This window comes from Cynocephalus volans, chromosome 3 (assembly GCF_027409185.1).
Source record: "Cynocephalus volans isolate mCynVol1 chromosome 3, mCynVol1.pri, whole genome shotgun sequence".
Lineage (NCBI taxonomy): Eukaryota > Metazoa > Chordata > Mammalia > Dermoptera > Cynocephalidae > Cynocephalus > Cynocephalus volans.
Window position 1 is genome coordinate 60420502 of NC_084462.1, and position 18178 is coordinate 60438679.

General features: G+C 41.5%; 1 protein-coding gene across 1 annotated transcript; it reads left to right on the forward strand.

The window, feature by feature from the left end:
- Positions 1-5542: 5542 nt before the first annotated feature.
- MESD (mesoderm development LRP chaperone) lies at positions 5543-17422 on the forward strand. The gene is made up of 3 exons (XM_063091779.1): positions 5543-5785; positions 12052-12284; positions 13766-17422. The coding sequence occupies exons 1-3, from the start codon at positions 5576-5578 to the stop codon at positions 14022-14024; spliced, it is 702 nt and encodes a 233-aa protein (XP_062947849.1). The 5' UTR covers positions 5543-5575; the 3' UTR covers positions 14025-17422.
- The last annotated feature ends 756 nt before the right edge of the window (positions 17423-18178 follow it).

Consider the following 18178-nt stretch of genomic DNA (forward strand, 5'->3'; position numbering starts at 1 on the left):
GAGCATCAAGTGTGTGGTACCACTGTAAGAGAGACAGGAGAGGAGGCTTCTACTTTGTATCCAAGGGCAACAGAAGCTTTTTATTTGCATCATGTAACTGAATTGTGAATATTTGTGCTTCCTGTCTTTGTCACTGGAGTTGACAATGAAATAAATTCACATCAGAAGTTTGCACCCTACTTTGATGCAGCGTGAAAGAAAGGATAGAAAGAATTTTTTTTTTTTTTTGTCTTTCAATACAGAGTTTTTGTGGAAAAAACAGTATTTTTAAATGGACAATGGAACTGTACCATAAGTTGCTTGAAATCCTATATACGTTTGTCCTCTGTGTAAACATGTCTTGCAGATAAGAACAAGTAATAAGATTTGAAATACACATTTTGTTCACCTTTTGAGTTAATGAAATAAAATTTGAAACTGAAAAAAGAATTCAAAAATCCCACTGCTTAGAGATAACTTGTATACATGTTTGCAGCTATTTTCCTATGCATAAGTGTACATATCTCTATAACTTTAATGCCATTTTAATCGTTTAATAATACAAAATGAATATCTTTAATAGCAACAAATATACATCTGTGATCCCTCATCCTGTTTAATAATTGCATTGTTTTCCACCGTATAAGTGGACTATAGTTTGCAATCTGTAAATGGAGATTTTACAGCCTACTGTTTTTGAACATTTTTTTTTTTTTTTGTCTTTTTCGTGACTGGCACTCAGCCAGTGAGTGCACCGGCCAGTCCTATATAGGATCCGAACCTGCTGCGGAACGTCCCTGCGCTCCCAGCGCCGCACTCTCCCGAGTGCGCCACGGGCTCGGCTGTTTTTGAACATTTAGAGTGTGTATTAGTCCATTTCTGTTGCTTATAACAAAATAACTGGAACTGGATAATTTATAAAGAAAACAAAATTTATTGCTTACATTTTCATTTTTTTTTTTTTTTTTTTTTTTTAAAAGATGACCGGTAAGGGGATCTCAACCCTTGGCTTGGTGTTGTCAGCACCACGCTCAGCCAGTGAGCAAACCGGCCATCCCTATATAGGATCCGAACCCGAGGCCTTGGTGTTATCAGCACCGCACTCTACCGAGTGAGCCACGGGCCGGCCTATTGCTTACATTTTCAGAGGCTGGGAAATCCAAAGTCCAGGGAACACATCTGGTGAAAGCTTTGGTGACAGTAACATAGAGTGGTTCCCAATAAATAAATAAATAAGTGGTTCCCGTTTTCCCCTCTTATGGAGAGTGTTCTGTAGGATTGTTACAATGGGTAAATGAAGAAATACATATAAAGCGCTCGGAAGAATGCCTGCAGGTACAGTAAGTGTGCAATATTATTATCATTAGTATTATCTTCATTGTCTATTTTCAGAGTCAGTTCTTTGAAGTGGAATTGCTAGTCAGATTATGTACAATTTGGGGATTTTGAAACATTTCACCTAATTTTCATCCAGAAAACTCCACCCCCAGAAATGAATGAGAATGCTTATTTCCTGAGTCTTGCCGACAATGTATACTATCTTTATTGTTATCCTGGCCCAACTGACAGGTAAACGATTATAACCTTTTTGAATTTGCATTTTTTAGATACCTAGTGAAGTTCTGCTTTCCCCCCCCCCCCCCTTTCCATATGAATCAGCCACTTATATTTATCCTTTTAGGAATTAGGTGTTGATATCCTTTCCTGTTTTTCAGCTGGGGCATTTATCTTTGTCTCACTGATTCGTAAGATTTTTTTGTATATGCCATGTTGCAGTTTTCCTCCCAATCTATTGTTTGTGTTTTAACTTTTGTTTGGCAAACACAAGTTTTAATTGTTATGTTTAACTCTAGAGTACTGCTTTCCTGTTCAGAAGTAAAGGTAGTGACCAGGAATGGACACCTGCCTCAGGCTGGGCCAGTCACATTCTCTACTGAAAATTGGAAATTGCAATCAAAAGACCACCAGTTAGTTGCTACAGATTTTTAACAATTACAATGAATGATTCATGTATTTTTATGTAATTAAAAATATTCAAGTCAGTAAATTTAGGGGCATGTAAAACCTAGGAGGTATGCAGCACCTCTCTTCTTGCACTGGACTAAAAAGCAGCAAAAGTGAAAAATGGTAAATAGTCATTGTCTCCCCCCGCCCCTCAGCCCCATTCCCAGGCCCCTCCTCTCATATATTCCTATGATTCAGTCATTAAAGGGTTAATGCTTGAAAGGTTAATGCCCTTCAAGTCAGAGGTCTCAGTTCTGATTAACTGGTAATTGTGCCACTCCAGTTTTTCAGTATTTTGAATATCACCCCTGCCTGATTCCAAATAGTGCTAGAAACTCTTGCTTTACCCTCGTTTGTTGTGGAGTGACACAGGCCAAGATGATTCCAGGCTAGCACACTAATTAGATCTGAGATTCAATTTTACCGTCCACAGTCACTGAACCACTAAGAGGTGGGGTTTTATCAACCCCAGAGCAATGAATGGCTCTTCATTTAGGCTTTGACCACACAACCTCTTTCACTTCCGACATCTCCTCTCCTGCCCTATGCTGCACTGCCTCAGACCTGGTTCAGACTCTTATCCAATCTGAGCACTCCTGGCTCCAGACTTTTTTTTTTTTTTTTTTGCTGCTGCTGGCAGGTCTGGAGATCTGAACCCTGACCTTGGTATTATCAGCACCATGCTCTAACCAAGTGAGCTAAACAGCTAACCTAAGACTCTTTTCAATCCATTTTCCAGATGGCTCTCAGTTTAATTATTCCGTGTGCCTCACTGATTAACCCAGATGGTGCTAGGGTGGAAGAAAGACATGAAGGAAGACTGGACCTCGCTGTCCAGTACACCTGGGCTCAGATTCTTGCTCTGCTGCTGTACTAGCTATGTGACCTCAGGCAATTATGTAATTCCAAAACCAGGGTTTCCTCTATTTAAAATGGGGATATTATTATCATCATCACATCATCCCTGACCTCCTGTAATTTGCATTAAACTTACTGCATACTGTTTATCTCCTCTGCTAGCCCTAAAGCCCCAAGATCAAGGATCTTGTTATATTATTCTTTGCGTCAGTGCCTCACCTGGTTCTTGGTTAACAGTAGGTCCTTAGTAAATAAATTCCTCCGGAGTTGAATTGAATCAAGTTCCAAATACCAAAATGTTTCAAATATCAAAATGTTGAAAAAGCAATTCATCCAGATGTTTTTACATCAGTGGATTATAAGCTGAATTGATTCCCTCCTTTGATGAAAGTCAGCAGCCCTGGAACTTTTTATACAATCCCAACAATTTCTGTAAAACACTCGATGACTTTTATTCTCTATAAGTAGATACTGTGGGCCAAGAATCCCAGCACTTTTGCACCTTAACTTGGCAACTGGCAAAATGAATTACCAGGGTGACCCCTCCCAACACAGCACATGATCAGCCACAGCTGTGCATGTTTTTTTAGCATGACTGCACCAGGACACGGCTCCAAGCCACTGGGTGGGGCAATGTGCTCTGGGGAGAAAGCTTATGACATTTCCCTTATGATTTCAGAAATGAAAAGAAAAAAAACCTTTTTATTATGAGTTATTTCTGCTCGATGTCAACAGGAGACAGCATAGCATGTTTACATATAGATGCATGCATAAATATGTAGAATATCAACCACCACTACAGTGGGAGAGAATTTAAACTGCATTGGTCCTAAGGACCAATTGGTCCAAAGAAGGAAGGCAGACATTGCTAGCTAGTTGCCTAATCAATCTCCACTATATTCTTTCCCTTGATAACAGAATCCCAATTTTATTTGAGATGACAATATACAACTAGAAGACAATTGCCCAGCCTCCCTTGGAGGGCTAGGTTTCAGCCAATAAGATGTAAACAGAAAGTGTGTCGTGCAAACCTAAGTAGGCTGCTTAAAAGAAGTTGACTCCATAGAAAAATGTGCTTCTAGTTGGCCTTCCTTTCTTTCTCCTTCCTCTGGTTGAATGTCATCTTGATGGCTAGGGCTCCTATAGCCATCCTAGAACTTGTGGTGACCTTGAGGATGGAAGCCACAGGCCAGTATGATGGAGCAGGATGAGAAAGAAGCTAGGTACCAGATGACTGAGGAACCACCGTACCAGCCCTAGATGCTTAGTTTCCACCTACTTCTGTGAAAGAAGAATCAAATACGACAAAGCCTTCTATCTTATTTAGGCCACTTTTTAGAAAGTCAGGTTTCAGTTATATGCAGCCTATTAATCCATCCAAACAAGGCATGAATAAAGAGGTTTATTGCAGCTCTTTTTTGTCGTAGTAGCAGAAAAATTGGTAATATATGCCCATCAATAGGGAAATAAACTGTTGGAGTAACAATACCAAAGAACACTAACATAGAGGTAAAAAGAATGAAAGTTCTTCATGTCAAGGGCCAGCCCATGGCTCACTCAGGAGAGTGTGGTGCTGATAACACCAAGGCCATGGGTTTGGATCCTATATAGGGATGGCTGGTTAGCTCACTGGCTGAGGGTGGTGCTGACAACACTAAGTCAAGGGCTAAGATCCCCTTACCGGTCATCTTTTTAAAAAAATAAAAATAAAATATAAATAAAAGTATAGAAAATGTATGCGATATGTGATGAACTGATAACTGTGGTTAGTATGGAGTAGAATTGTGGGGTCGGAATTAAACTTTGTATAGTGTTTGAGTATTTTACAACTAAAATGAATGATTCCTGTCTTATGTAATTAAAAAGTTAAAAGAAATCAGCAGATTAGCCATTTAAAACTTATGGAATTTTAAAGCATCTCTGCCCAGAATATTTTAAAGAAACAAAAAAAGTGTGATTTAGAGTTGAAAAGGATTAGTTAGAGTCTACCATATTAAGTTGAAGTCAGAAGAAAAACCGAAGCTATTTTTAAAAGATGAAAAGTACAAAAAAAAAAGTCCCTGTGTTAGCCAGCAAAAAGAAAAAAGAAAAAAAGGAAAGAAAGAAAAAATAATGATTAAGAAAGAAAACAAAAACCTTTTCGAGTTTAGGAAATGACAGTTATGTTGAAAGCTGGTTGAATTGAATCCTCTTTAATGAGGAGGGAAGCAATGGGCCGGATCTATTTATGACCTTCTGAAAAATGCTCTACCTGCCACTAACTTCTTAACTGGCTGTTCTCAAAGGAAATTGCAGGAGACTAAGGGTAAACGTCTGACATCCTGAAATGGGCTTTCTTAGAGCTGAGGCAGCTTCCAGAATTTTCAGCTCCAATTCATTTTACAGGCGAGAAACTGAGGTTCCTGGAGGCCCTGAGGGAACTTTTGGATCTGGCCTGTGCATAAAAGTTGGCCTTTACCGGAAAATGCAAAACAGCAGTTAGGGTCAGGGCAGAAAGTCTCAGCCACACAAAGGGCGGGACCAAGATGGCGGAAGGGCGGGGCTTCCGGAAGGGGCTGGAAGAAATGGAAGGGGCGGAGCCAGGGACCCTGCGGAGGCGGGGCCGGAGGCGGGCTCGGGAGGCGGAGTCCCCGCCGGCTACGGCCGGGCGCGGGCCCAAGAAACGCGGCCAGGGGCGGGGCCCGGGCGGCGCGCAGGTCTGGTCTGCGCGGCGGCGTGGCGCTGCGCGGCGAAGATGGCGGCCTCCAGCTGGGCGCGTACGGCTGTAGTCCTGCTTTTTGCCTCTGACCTCCTGCTGCTGGTTCTGCAGCCGCCGCCTGGGGACTGCGCGACCGACGGCCCGGCCGGAACGCCCGGAGAGGCTACCCCACCTCCCCGGAAGAAGAAGAAGGATATTCGCGATTACAATGATGCGGACATGGCGCGTCTTCTGGAACAGTGGGAGGTCCGCGGCGCGCGCACACCTTCCCCGCTCTTCCCTGTCCAGGGCCCCGTTTCCACTGACCCCTTGCCTGCGCTGTGTCGGGACTCTTCTGACCCCTGTCTCGGTGTCTCCCGACTCTCTAACTTCTCTCTGCTCCTGCCACGAGTCCTTACCCACTCAGGCCACCTCCGACCCTTCTCTGACTCCGTCACGGCCTGCGGATCCCCGCCCCAGGCCTCTCATCCCCGTGGCCTCTTCCACCTGCCAGTCGTGAGTCAGCCTGCCATTATTCAGCTTTACTTTCCCTTCCGTGCCTTGGTCGCTTCTGCGTCGACCCCCCTGGTCAGTGAGACCTGCGAGTGAGGAGAAAGACATTTCCCACTCTACTGCTAAAGAGCTTTTCCTTCATCCTCCCTTCGTGAGTGGTTGGGTGGGTGAGTGGGTTGCGGTGATGATTATCTTTCGACAGTGTTATCTATCTGATAATTCTCTTGTCTTCTAAATCAGTGGGATTTCAGACTTCCCGTTTAGATATATGTCCCTGCTGGGAATTTTGTAATTTTGTGATTTAGTGGGCGGATTTATTTTATTGGGGGTTAGCGGGTAGAATAGCAAAGGCTAGTGGCTCTCTGTCATGGAACTCATAGTTTTCGTTTAAAGGAGCAGTGACTTGTTTCTGTGAAAGTAAGTTTTCTGATTTATTGCGTGGATGCACCGGAATGTGCAGTTACAGGGAGTGTGTAATAAGCTTTTAAGGTAAAATTCACTGACCAAGAACACGTTACTGCCTTTTTCCCTTCCAAAGGTGGTTGTACTGTCCTGGTTGATTTGCACAGCTGGTATAGTGGAGTCAGAATCTTTGGTTGTACTCACTGTCTAACCTTGGGCAGGTTATATCTCCTTTGTGGGCCTGTTTCCTTATCAGCAAAACGAGGAGGTTTTACTGGATGATTCCTAAGATTCTTTCCAACACTGACATTTTGTTACTTTGTGATTATGTGTTGTGGGGGAGGGGGTGAAGACTTTCAGACAGAAGCTTGAAACGCCACCTGATGCATTTTGCTAGAAGAAAACAGACGTGTTTTCATGTTTATCTGCATGTGATGGAAAAAGAGTGGGGTAGATTTGAATGTGTGCTTACCGCTAATGAAGAGGGAACCTCTTCATTGCATATCTCCCTTGCAGTCTCCCTATCTCTTTTTGGACTGTAGTAAATAAGGCGTTTTGATCTGCCAAAGTGAGACCATCTCATGAGAAATCCTACCCTGGAAATACTCAGACCCTGAGTTATATGAAGAGGGTGCTGCAGAGATGAACAAGGGATCCATCAGAAACAGTAGATAACAATAAAAATAACCATAATACAAAGAAATTGATAAGTGCTATAAAGAGAGAAAGTGCTGTGGGAATCTCAAAGGGCTTCAGGGAGGAAATGGCATTTTCGATAGGCCAAGGAAAATGTGGGGGCAGTGGCATTTTAGACAGGCTGAGGAAATGAGGGAGAAACACATGTCTAACAGAACAACTTGAACTGGGGATGAGACAGATGGGACTTGGGCAGAGTAGTGAAGATTAACAGCTTTGGCTCTGGCAGTAGACTTCGAAGCACTTAAACTTGTGAATTTGGAGTGGTAAAGAACCTCTCTGTGCCTCAGTTTCCTCATCTGCAAAATAGAGGTGTTAGTATTACCAACATCAAAGTAGTTACAAGGATTAATTGAGAAAACATGGAAAGAACCTAGAATGGTGCAACTCAATAACCATTAGCTATGTTAAATAATTTAGGTTAGCTAGAACAGACTATATATATTGAAACAAAGTAGTGGGAGTTAATGATAGGAAGGTTAGTGGGAACCAGGCCATGTGAGGCCTTCCTTGCTCCAGGGTTTGCACTTTATTTAGAAGAAAATATGCAAGTGTGATGAGTATGAAAAGTTGTATTACCCAAATAGTACAGTACTGGAATGTTTATATTTAAACATCCATAACCTTATCCCAAAACATGTTCACTTTTTCAAGGGCCCTACCATATGCAGACATAATTTTTATAGCTGAAGTCATAGCATAGGTGGAACGTTTTCTCTTCATTTTTCGTTTGATACCTCTTAAGCATTTCCCCAGGTTACTGCATTGTCTTCACACTTGAACTTTTAAATGGCTTTGGAATATTCTCTGGAGTGCAGCTCTTGGAAGTTTCTGAATGGGGAATGTCATGATCGGGCTAAACTTTAGGAAAATTAATTGGTCAGCAAAATTTAGGATGGATGTACAGGGAGAGAATCTGAAGGACCAAACAAGCATATTATCTCATTTAATTTTATCTCTTCCCGTATCAGTGAGGGAGGCACTTATCCCTGTTTTCTAGATGATGACATTGAGGCATTGAGAGGTTAAGTAACTTGCCCAAGGCCACAGAGCAAGGTAGCTGAGTTTCAAATGCTGTCACTTGACTTTAGAGCCCTTTCTTTTAACCATGTTACTATATACCACCATACACATTGTCAGTGTACATAAATAATGAAGGGCTGGCCTGTTAGCTCAGTTGGTTAGAGCATGGTGTTATAACACCAAGGTCAAGAGTTCAGATCCCCGTACTGGCCAGCCACCAAAAAATAAAGATAATGAGGAGGACCTGGATTAAGCTAGAAGCTACAGGCGTGGAATGGAAGGGAGAAATGTGAGAGATTATATGCTCTTAACAGGACTTGATAGTTGGTTCAATGTGTGAACAGGAAGATGACAGCATAGTATAGTAAAAGGACAGAGTTTTTGAATCCAGCTTTACCCCTCCATAGCTGTGTGATCCTTGTTTCACGTATCTCTAAAGCCAGATAATATCCCACTTTTCAGGAGGCCATGCAGACTAAGTGAGCTAATGACGTGAGCATCCTTCCCCAGTAACGGTGATACTCTGTGAGAAAACATACCTGTGTCTGGGTGCTTTTTTGTAGGAAGCATTCTTCTTTCCCCCAGTGGCATCCCTGAATGCATGCCCCCAGTCCTTCCCCACCAGTGCAAGAATCAGTGCTTCAATGAGACTTGCTTCAGATGTGTAGAGAGAAGATAAGAATTCCTTCTATTGTGTTTGAACTAATGCTGAGTTCCAACTGGTGTTGAACAACCAAAGGTGATATTTCATTTTAAGTATGGTAACCAGGTGTAATGGGAATTGGTAGGTTGGAGGGATTTGGAGCCAGAAATGTGGGTTTGCACTTCAGTGTTACCTTCACTGATAGCATGTGAGTAAATTGAACAAATTATCTTCTCTGAGCCTCATCCTCCTCGTATGTTAAATGGAGACCTTGTAGGATTGTTTTGATGTTTGGAGATAATATATGTAACATGCCTGGTACATAGCAACTCAGTAGGTAGCAGTTATTATCAAGGACCATAGGAGGAAGAGAAGGATTTGTAGAAAAGGGGAGCTCAGCTTTGTAGCTATTGACTTTGACAAACAGTCATGGAGAAGTGGTGAAGTCAGTTGTAAATACTGGATGGGCCTGAAGGCAGGGCTGAGACTGTGATCACTGGAGTGCCTGATTTAGCTACTCCGGTGCAAGCCCTGCCTACGGGTAAGGATGGGCTTGTTTGTGTAATAGAGAACACAGTGGAACAGTTGGTGCCTACTAGAGTGGAACTGGGCAATTGCGTACATCTAGGGTACTGTTTTTTTTCTTTCTTTTTTTCTGTAACTGAAACACACATAAAAGCATATAAAAATGGAAATTAAGGTTTCTTGAAACAATCCTTACCCATACTGTATGCACTACATTTAGTATTATTTAGTTATATTTTCATGCTGCTTGTGACTTGCTAAGTTAATTTCATGGTCATTAGTGAAATCCGTTTGAAAAATACAAATATTTTAGGGTATTGAACCAACTGGAAGTCTCGGAATGTTTTAAGGAGACCATAACAGATGTTATGGAGAAGTAGGATAGAATGAAGACAAAAACAGCCTGTAAATTGGGCAACTAGGAGCTCCTTTGTGACTTTGAGAGTGTAATTGCCATAGGATGATTGTGGTTGGAGGTGGGATTACAGGGGCTTGAGGAGGGAGCAGTGTAATAGCTTGCATGTACTCAATACTGCTTGCCTTTGTCATAAAATCCTCCAGCCCAAGCAGAACTTACATGAGCTAGGTAATTTGTCCAGGGCCACACAGCTTCAGTGGTGGCACCCAACCGAGATCCATCTGACTGCATAGCCCATGCTCCTGTCTACAGGTCACCTTGAACAGAGCTTTCAGTGCAAATTGAGGAAGAAACAGGTCAGTTGAGAGGGTGGCAGAGTTGATAAGGTTGGTGTGTTATGTGTAGTCGTATTGCTGGGGCTTGGAGATCACTAGAGTTCTGCGTTTTCATTTTATTGATGAGGAAACAGGCCTAGAGGAGTAAGGAATCTTATCCAAGGTCACACAACTGTTACGTAGAGCTGAAACAAGATCCCAGGTCTTATATGAATATGGATTCCTCTCAAGCATTGCTTTAAAATTCTTCTGTGCTCACTTTTTACCAAAAATACTTTTAGTACAGTACGTTGTTGGTGTCTTAAGCCTTGGCCCTTTAGGGATTTGTCAAGAGGATCAAATAATAATGATATACAGACTTTTTGTTTCATTTTAGGTTTTTTGGAGGGTAACAGCTTTATCAAGATATAATTCACATGCCATATACAGTTTACATTTAAAGTATACATTTCGGTGGTTTTTAGTATATTCAAAGAGTTGTACAACTATCACCACAATCAATTTTAAAATATTTTCGCCATCCCAGAAAGAAACCCTCAATCACTTATCCCCCATTTTCTCCTAATCCCCCAGCCCTAGGCAACCACTAATCTACTTTCTGTCTCAATAGATTTGTCTGCTGTGGACATTTCCTGTAAATGGAATTGTAGAATGTGTAATCCTTTGTGTCTGGCTTCTTTTATGTATGTTTTCAAGGTTCATCCATGTTGTTGCATGTATCAGTCAGTACTTCATGACTTTTTGTTGCTGGGATTAGCCATTTCTCCCGGGGTCCTGGTTCCTAGTTCCAGACCTGGTTCTTTTAAATATTTACCTATCTGTCAATCTGCATTCTATTTATTAGCTGGTATTCTACTGTTAGGAATTTATTTATTTGTTTATATCAGTATGGACCCAATGTATCTTATTTGGGGTGTTACAAGTCATTATTACTGTTTATTTTGATCAAATTATTCGAGGTTTGGCCCATGAGAGCTGCTTCAAGTTGGCTTCTGTGTCATTTTGACATGTTATGTGATTAAAATGTTCTAGACTTATCTTCTATTTCCTTGCTGTAATTAATCTTTTCTCCGAGGAACCCTAGTTATTTTAAATGTTTTTATTCATCCATCTCTCTACCTATCTATTTATCTATTAAAAATCACAAGTTTCTTCTGATGCCTCCAATTCCAGTGTCATCCATTACACAGGGTACATTCTTTTCCCTTCTGTATTTGTGACTTCCTTTCCGAAAATGAGAAACCTGGCTGTCGTTATCCTTAATGAGTTTATTAATTTGCTCAAGCCTAGAGTTTACCGAAAGTAGTTTCAGAATCGCTAGCTCATACCACTGCAAAAAGCAAACCTACTAACGAGGATTGAATATTTGTGTACAGTTCTTATTATTTAGGTGAAATGGATATATGCGAAATGCAGATTTTAAGTATAAGGTGCAATGAGTTTTGACAAATGGATATATCTGTGTCATCCACACCATTGTCAAAATATAGAATATTTCCATCACCCCAGAAAGTTCTCGTGTCCCTTCACAGTCAATCCCACCTCATATCCTGCTCCTAGAGGCAACCACTATTCTCATTTCTGTCACTCTACATTAGTTTTGCTTATTCTTGAACCTTAAATAAATGGAATTGTATAGTATATTTTATTTTGCACCTGTTGTTTGTCACTCTATATTTTTGAGATCTGTGCTTGTTTTTTATTGCTGTGTAGTATTTCATTGTATGACCATACCATCTGTAATGTGGCCATTTTCCAATCTACCATATTGGGTGGATTCTTGGAGAGTGTAAAACCTGTAGAAACCCATCACATGGGGCGCTCTGTGATTGGTAACCTGAGGTGATGGGTAGGAAGTACTGCCTGAAACTTAGACTTTATTTGGAAGTCAAGTAGAGAAAAGCCCCTGGGTTTTTCTTTTTCTGTTATAATTTGTCATAAGCCTGCACCAGATATCATATGCAGACATTTTTGCCCGTAGCAGTTGAAAAGCGAGTTTCTGATAACGGGTTAATGCTTTTTCCTCCCATCCTAATAGAAAGATGATGACATAGAAGAAGGAGATCTGCCAGAGCACAAGAGACCCCCAGCACCTGTTGACTTCTCACAGATAGACCCGGGCAAGCCTGAAAGCATATTGAAAATGACGAAAAAAGGGAAGACTCTCATGATGTTTGTCACTGTATCAGGAAACCCCACTGAGAAAGAGACGGAGGAAATCACAAGCCTGTGGCAGGGCAGTCTTTTCAATGCCAACTATGACGTCCAGAGGTAAAGCACCAACAACCTGCTGAGAAATCGTAGGCTGTACTGGGAATTTTTTTTTAAGCTATAGCAGGGTGTCCTTGGTGGCAGTACTTCACAAGGGCCCTGGGCCTTTTCTATCTAGGATTTCTTCTTTTACATTTATTTATTAGGGTGGCCGGTTAGCTTAGTTGGTTAGAGCGTGGTGTTAATAACACCAGGGTCAAGGGTTTGGATCCCCATACCGGCCAGCCAACTGCCCCCCTCAAATTTTTTTTAAATTTATTTATGTGAATTTTTTTTTTTTTTAAGTATATTTTTTTCTTTAAAGAAGAGCATTCATTATTGTTCAAAGCTAGGAAGTTTGTTCTTTGAATATCTCATTTGATCCTAAAGTTTTATTTATCTTTGTATCTTTAGCTTTTATTTCATTTGAGTAAAAAATTGTATAGCTTAGCCTCTCTGGGACAAATTAGTTACAGGCTGACAGTTTGCTTCCTTTAGAAGTTTCTGCTCAGTGGAGAATGCTTTTGTGTGTAGCTATGTTCACACATAAAGCTTGGACCATACCATTAACAGGTAACTAATTTAATGAAAGGGGCCTGGTTTTGATATTGTCCTGAGATGCAATTCTAAGAAATCTGCTTTCTCCTCCTCAACAACAGTTCTGAAATTTGGGGTCTTCAAATATCTTAATTTAGGAAATATGAAAGTAATAAAAAGAAGCAGAAGGACTACTTAGAGAATGTCTGGGCCAGCAGAATGCTTGTGTCAGCCTCTATAGACAGACACTTAACAGAGAGCAAATATATGTCTTGGCAGTGGCTGGTCTGGAAGTACCACTGGAGTGGTGGGAGCATTATAAACTGAAGGGTGGAGATGTGGTGGTGTCCCTCAGGAATGGAGTAAATGTGTCCACTGGCCATACTAGTGGTCCACTCAGACCCCATTCTGTTCCTCTTTTCTCCTTGGAGAAAGGAGGAATGAGCGAAGCTGCTTGCTGTTAACCTCCAGGGTTAGGATTTCCGTCTAGTAGCTGAATATCCTCTTAAGCTCTTCAGGGGCCTTTTATAATGACCTGTTCTAAGCCAGTGCTTTTTAGGCTTTGTCAGCAGAAGTCTTTTTTCAAACAAAACTTCAGCTGGACACTTCAGAATATAAGACGGATACAAATAGAAGCCTCCTTCTTGCCTCCCTAGCAGCAGCCCCTGAACACCTCTGTAGCATGCTAAAGAGCTGTTCCTAATGCTCTCTCTTGAGCATCCGCTTACAACACAAAGGAACATCCAGTGTCTATTTCTGTTTTGATCCGAACTGGGGTTCAGTGAGCTAGTTTTTTCAAATGTTAGATGTCAGTAGCTGCTAGGCCTTGGAAAATACACATTTTTTGTTCTGTATGCATGCATAATTTGCAGTGACCCATTTTTCTTAGCTAAGTACCACAGAATCACTGACCATTAGCACCTTCCTAGTGTATGTTAACTGTATGATTGCATCTCTCTATCAAGGTTCATTGTGGGATCAGACCGTGCTATCTTCATGCTTCGTGATGGGAGCTACGCCTGGGAGATTAAGGACTTCTTGGTCAGTCAGGACAGGTGTGCTGATGTAACTCTGGAAGGACAGGTTTACCCTGGCAAAGGAGGAGGAAGCCAAGAGAAGAATAAAACAAAGCAAGAGAAGGGTAAAAAGAAGAAGGAAGGAGATCTGAAATCTCAGGCATCTAAGGAGGACAATCGAGCTAGGAATAAAAGAGAAGACCTGTAATGGGGCAGCTGAGACTCTCTGTGGAGGAGCAGACAGGACATGGGGAACTCCTTCGTGGAGCAGGGGCAGGCCCAGAAAACTGCACACTGGATGACATTCTAGTTTCTTCTAGAAAGGGTCTGCCACATGACCAGTTTATGGTCAGTATAAGAACTGGTCATTATAAGAATTACTGTTTAAAAGTCTTCAAGTAAGAAGACAGAGGTTTTCTAGTTAATTATTGGACACTGACAAATTCATGTTTACTGTAAAATCATCTTACATGGAAACTTGACTGTGTTGCTTTTTCCCATTTAAGTTTGATGAGTCATTGGTTCTCCTGAGGTACCACTCCCTCTTCATTGCACCAGCTCTGATCAGGTGGCCTGCTGTGTCCGTGCTTGTCATTTTCTGTTAACTAAAAGGATAGCAGGTTCTAATCAGACAAGCTTTTAAAACACTTGACTTAACAGAATCATAACCTTCATGCTGCATACATTTTCATTGCTGTGAAGGTAAAACATGCTGTGGGAGCCCTGAAGGAAGCTCTGAGATCTAAATATATAACAGGAAGCCAGGATGTGGAAATCCAAAATCTATGCAGGAAATGCAGAAAACAGAAAATAATGTTATTTGGAAGTCCTGAGTATTTACTATTCTGAATTTCTTTGACTTGAATCCCACTCAGTTAAAAAGAACTCTCAATATCAGATTTTATGTGATCTGTAAAGGTGTGTAAGTAGGGAATCAGCAGAATTCATTGCAGGGTGTGGCAGAAGACTCAATAACCTCATTTACTTCTCAACATTTTCCTTTGATAAAGTGCCTAAATTTGTGGTGTTTTTGTATGGTACTAACATGAAGTGCTGTTAATGTCTGGTTTTGCTATTCATATGTTGGAGGCTACTCTGAATAAGAGTTACATTTGTATACAAGCGTCATTTTTTAAGACCTAAAATTCTTAAATTGAAAGAACCTTAATTGTGATTTTAAGAAATTAAAAATAACATATGTACATGGTAGAAAATGTCAATGTTAAAGAATGGTACAAAGTGAAAAAAGTATATATATTCCTACCCAGCTGCCAGTACCTTGTCCCAGTGGAAGTAACTGTTAACAATTTGCTTTAAAAAAAAAAAAAAAAAGTACATGTACCAGTTTATAGTGATGTGTGTTTGTTTTGGCCACTAGCATCTGTTTCTCCTTAGTTTGGTAACCACTGAAATTTCCCTCTAATGAACCACACCCTCTGCCTTCTCAGTTCTCCTTTAGATGGATATTTGCCCTCAGCCTCCCAACTTCCAGGGAAGCCTATCCCAGGTCAAGTTTGCTGGGGCTGCCTCTGGAGGGAGCGCTTCTTGTTTCTCATGTGAACTGAACCTGGGAGGATGTGAGGGTGGAGCTGCTGCAGACTCTTGCCCCTGGAGACGAGAGCTGTGGTGGGGAGAGAGCGCCACACCCTGGTGGTGGTGGTGGTGTCTGTGTCCCTGAATCCAGCCACATCTGAAACAAGCCCTGTCCCTAGGTTTTTTCTGTTTTTACTTAGGGCGATTTGTTGGATTTCTGTCATGTGTAGCCATAATGGTCCAGTATACAGCAATTGTCTTGATTAGATAACTTTTAATTAAACAAAAGGGAGCAGAGGCTTCACACTGCCCTGTACCTCATGTTTCCACTTAGAAGCCTTTTCCATATCAGCATGTACAGATCTAGCTCATGGCTTCCTTTGTAGTGTCCACCACTTCAGCCAGCATTTATTGAGCACCTCTTATGTACCAGGTACAAAAAGGTGCCAGGGACAGTGTAGATTTAGCCCCAGCTATTATGAAACTCAGTGATTTGGTGGGAGAAAGACAAATACTAATGACATCCAGAGTAAAATGGCACCTGTTGGAAGTATGAAAGAAGTACAGAGTATTAAGAGGCAGGGCAGGGGGTGGGCTGAATCTTAGAATGTTGGGATGGTCAGAGAGACCCCCTCCCAATCCCGCCCTGTTCACCCTGCAGGTGGAGGAAAGAAGCATGGAGTAATACAGGCAAAGGAAATTGTCCATGCAAAGGCCCTGTGGCTGGAAGTAGCAGAGGGGAGGGGCTGCAGGAAGGCCAGTGAGGAGGTTGGGGCACAGTGCAGAACGGGGCTCCAGAGGTAAGGGATGTATGGGGTCTTATAGCAATTCGGAAAGCCCTAAAGGATTTTAAGCTGCAGGGAGTTGACTATGAAAGACAATCCAATTTGCTCTGGCTGCTTGGAAGAATTGATTGGAAGGGGGCACCACTGGGTGTGAGACATGAGTTGCAAGGGCATTTCAGGCCCAGATTAGCAGGGTGTTGGTGAGGTTTGAACCTGCACAGTCCCTACTGATGGACACTGAAGTTTTTAGTTTTTTCTAGTGTATTCAATGCTGTAATGGATGTTTTTGTCCAAATTATTTTGGTGAGCTTTTGTTTATGTCTGAAGGGTAAATTCCCAGCAATGGAATTGTTAAACAAATTTAACATTTTGGTCTGTATTGCCAAATTGGTATTCCAAGTAGTTTTCTCAGCTTACCCTTGACAGCAGTAGATCTTGTATCCTTGCCAGCACTGGTCATTATACTTGCCAATTTAATAGATTTAAAAATCATATCAATTGGCTACCCTTAAGCCACTGTACTGGAGAGGCCATGGGCAGTTCATGGAGAGAGAGATCCCTAGGGAGCCCCACCTGTACCTGTCCCAGCTAAGAATCTTCCCAGCCCAGGCACAGACATGTGAGTGAGTGAGATTTAAATGTTCCCAGCCCCAGCCTTCAAGCCACCCCCGTGGATTCTGAGGGGAGCAGAGATGAACTGTTCCTCAAAGCTTTGCCCAGGGCAGATTCACGAGCAGGAAGAATGTTGTGTTTTTAATGAGTTGTCTTCATTTCTTTTCATATTTGTTTTAATGTCTTGTAAACTAATAAATTTGGATGATATCTTTTCATGATCAACTATGAAACATGAAAACTTGATTAGATCTACACATCCTTCCATCTTCCTTCCTCCTCAGGCCTTCTGGTTTTTGATGGTTACGTTGTAGTTTTTAGTACTTCTGGTGGTTTCGTTTATAATATTAAACCTTTTTTTCTCTTACATTAAACTGACTTAGTATGTATTAACCACTAGAAAGGGGGAAAGAATTTACAAACTTTTCCTGTGTCCCTGATTATTGTTTAACAGTGTTATTTGTACACTGACATGATGTATAATGTCCACCTTCTGTAACCGTTGTGTCAACCTTCATGCTTGAATGATAGTGTGGGATGACATTTCTGGGCCTTGCTTTTTTCCTCATACTTTATATACACTGCTCCATTGCAGAGGTCTGAGACCACCCTATCTTTCCCCTTAGAAGTGACTGCTTTTTCTTTCAGATTGCCTGGATTCTTCCTTATTCTTAACATTCAGTAATTTTGCTTAAAAAGTCTTAGTGTTGATTTTTCTGAATCTTTTTTTTTTTAAATCCTAGAACATGGTGTGTTGTTTTCAACTGCAGATTCTGCTTTTTTGAAAATTGATTTTGGAAAAATTTATCTACTGTTATTAACTTATTTTTAGCTTTGTGTTGTTATTTTGGGCACCAATATTTTTATTTTTTCTTTTTAACTTTTTAAAAATTTTATTACCATATTCATCATTACAAATCGTAATTATCCTTTATGCCCCTTATCCAATTTCTCCCCTCTCCCCTTCTACTCCCCCCTCTAATAACCGTAGATTTGTTCTCTCCATCTGATAGATTAACTGTTCCTCTGTTGGTTTGTGGCCTATATGATCTGTCCAGTACTGAGACAGGTGTGAGCAAGTCCTCCCCTATTATCCTAAAGCAGATGCTTCTTTTATTACTCTGGAGTGTGCTTTGTGGAGAGATGACCTCTTTTTTTTGGTCTCCACTGGTGCCTCTCCTGTGTCAATGAAGTTGAGAATCTGGAGTGCCATATGCATGGTGGCTATGACCTGCTATAGAGACTATCTGCTTTTGCAGCAGCCACGGCAATTGCAGTGGCAATGGAGGGCTATCCATGTGAAAATGGTGTTTTTGGTGTGCTCTTTACCAGGTTGCAGCTGGGTTTAGGTTCCCGGCTCGGCTCCATACCTCAGGACCCTGGTGGGGCCTCGGGGTGGTGGCGGTAGCTTGCCTAGTTGCAGCTGGGTTTG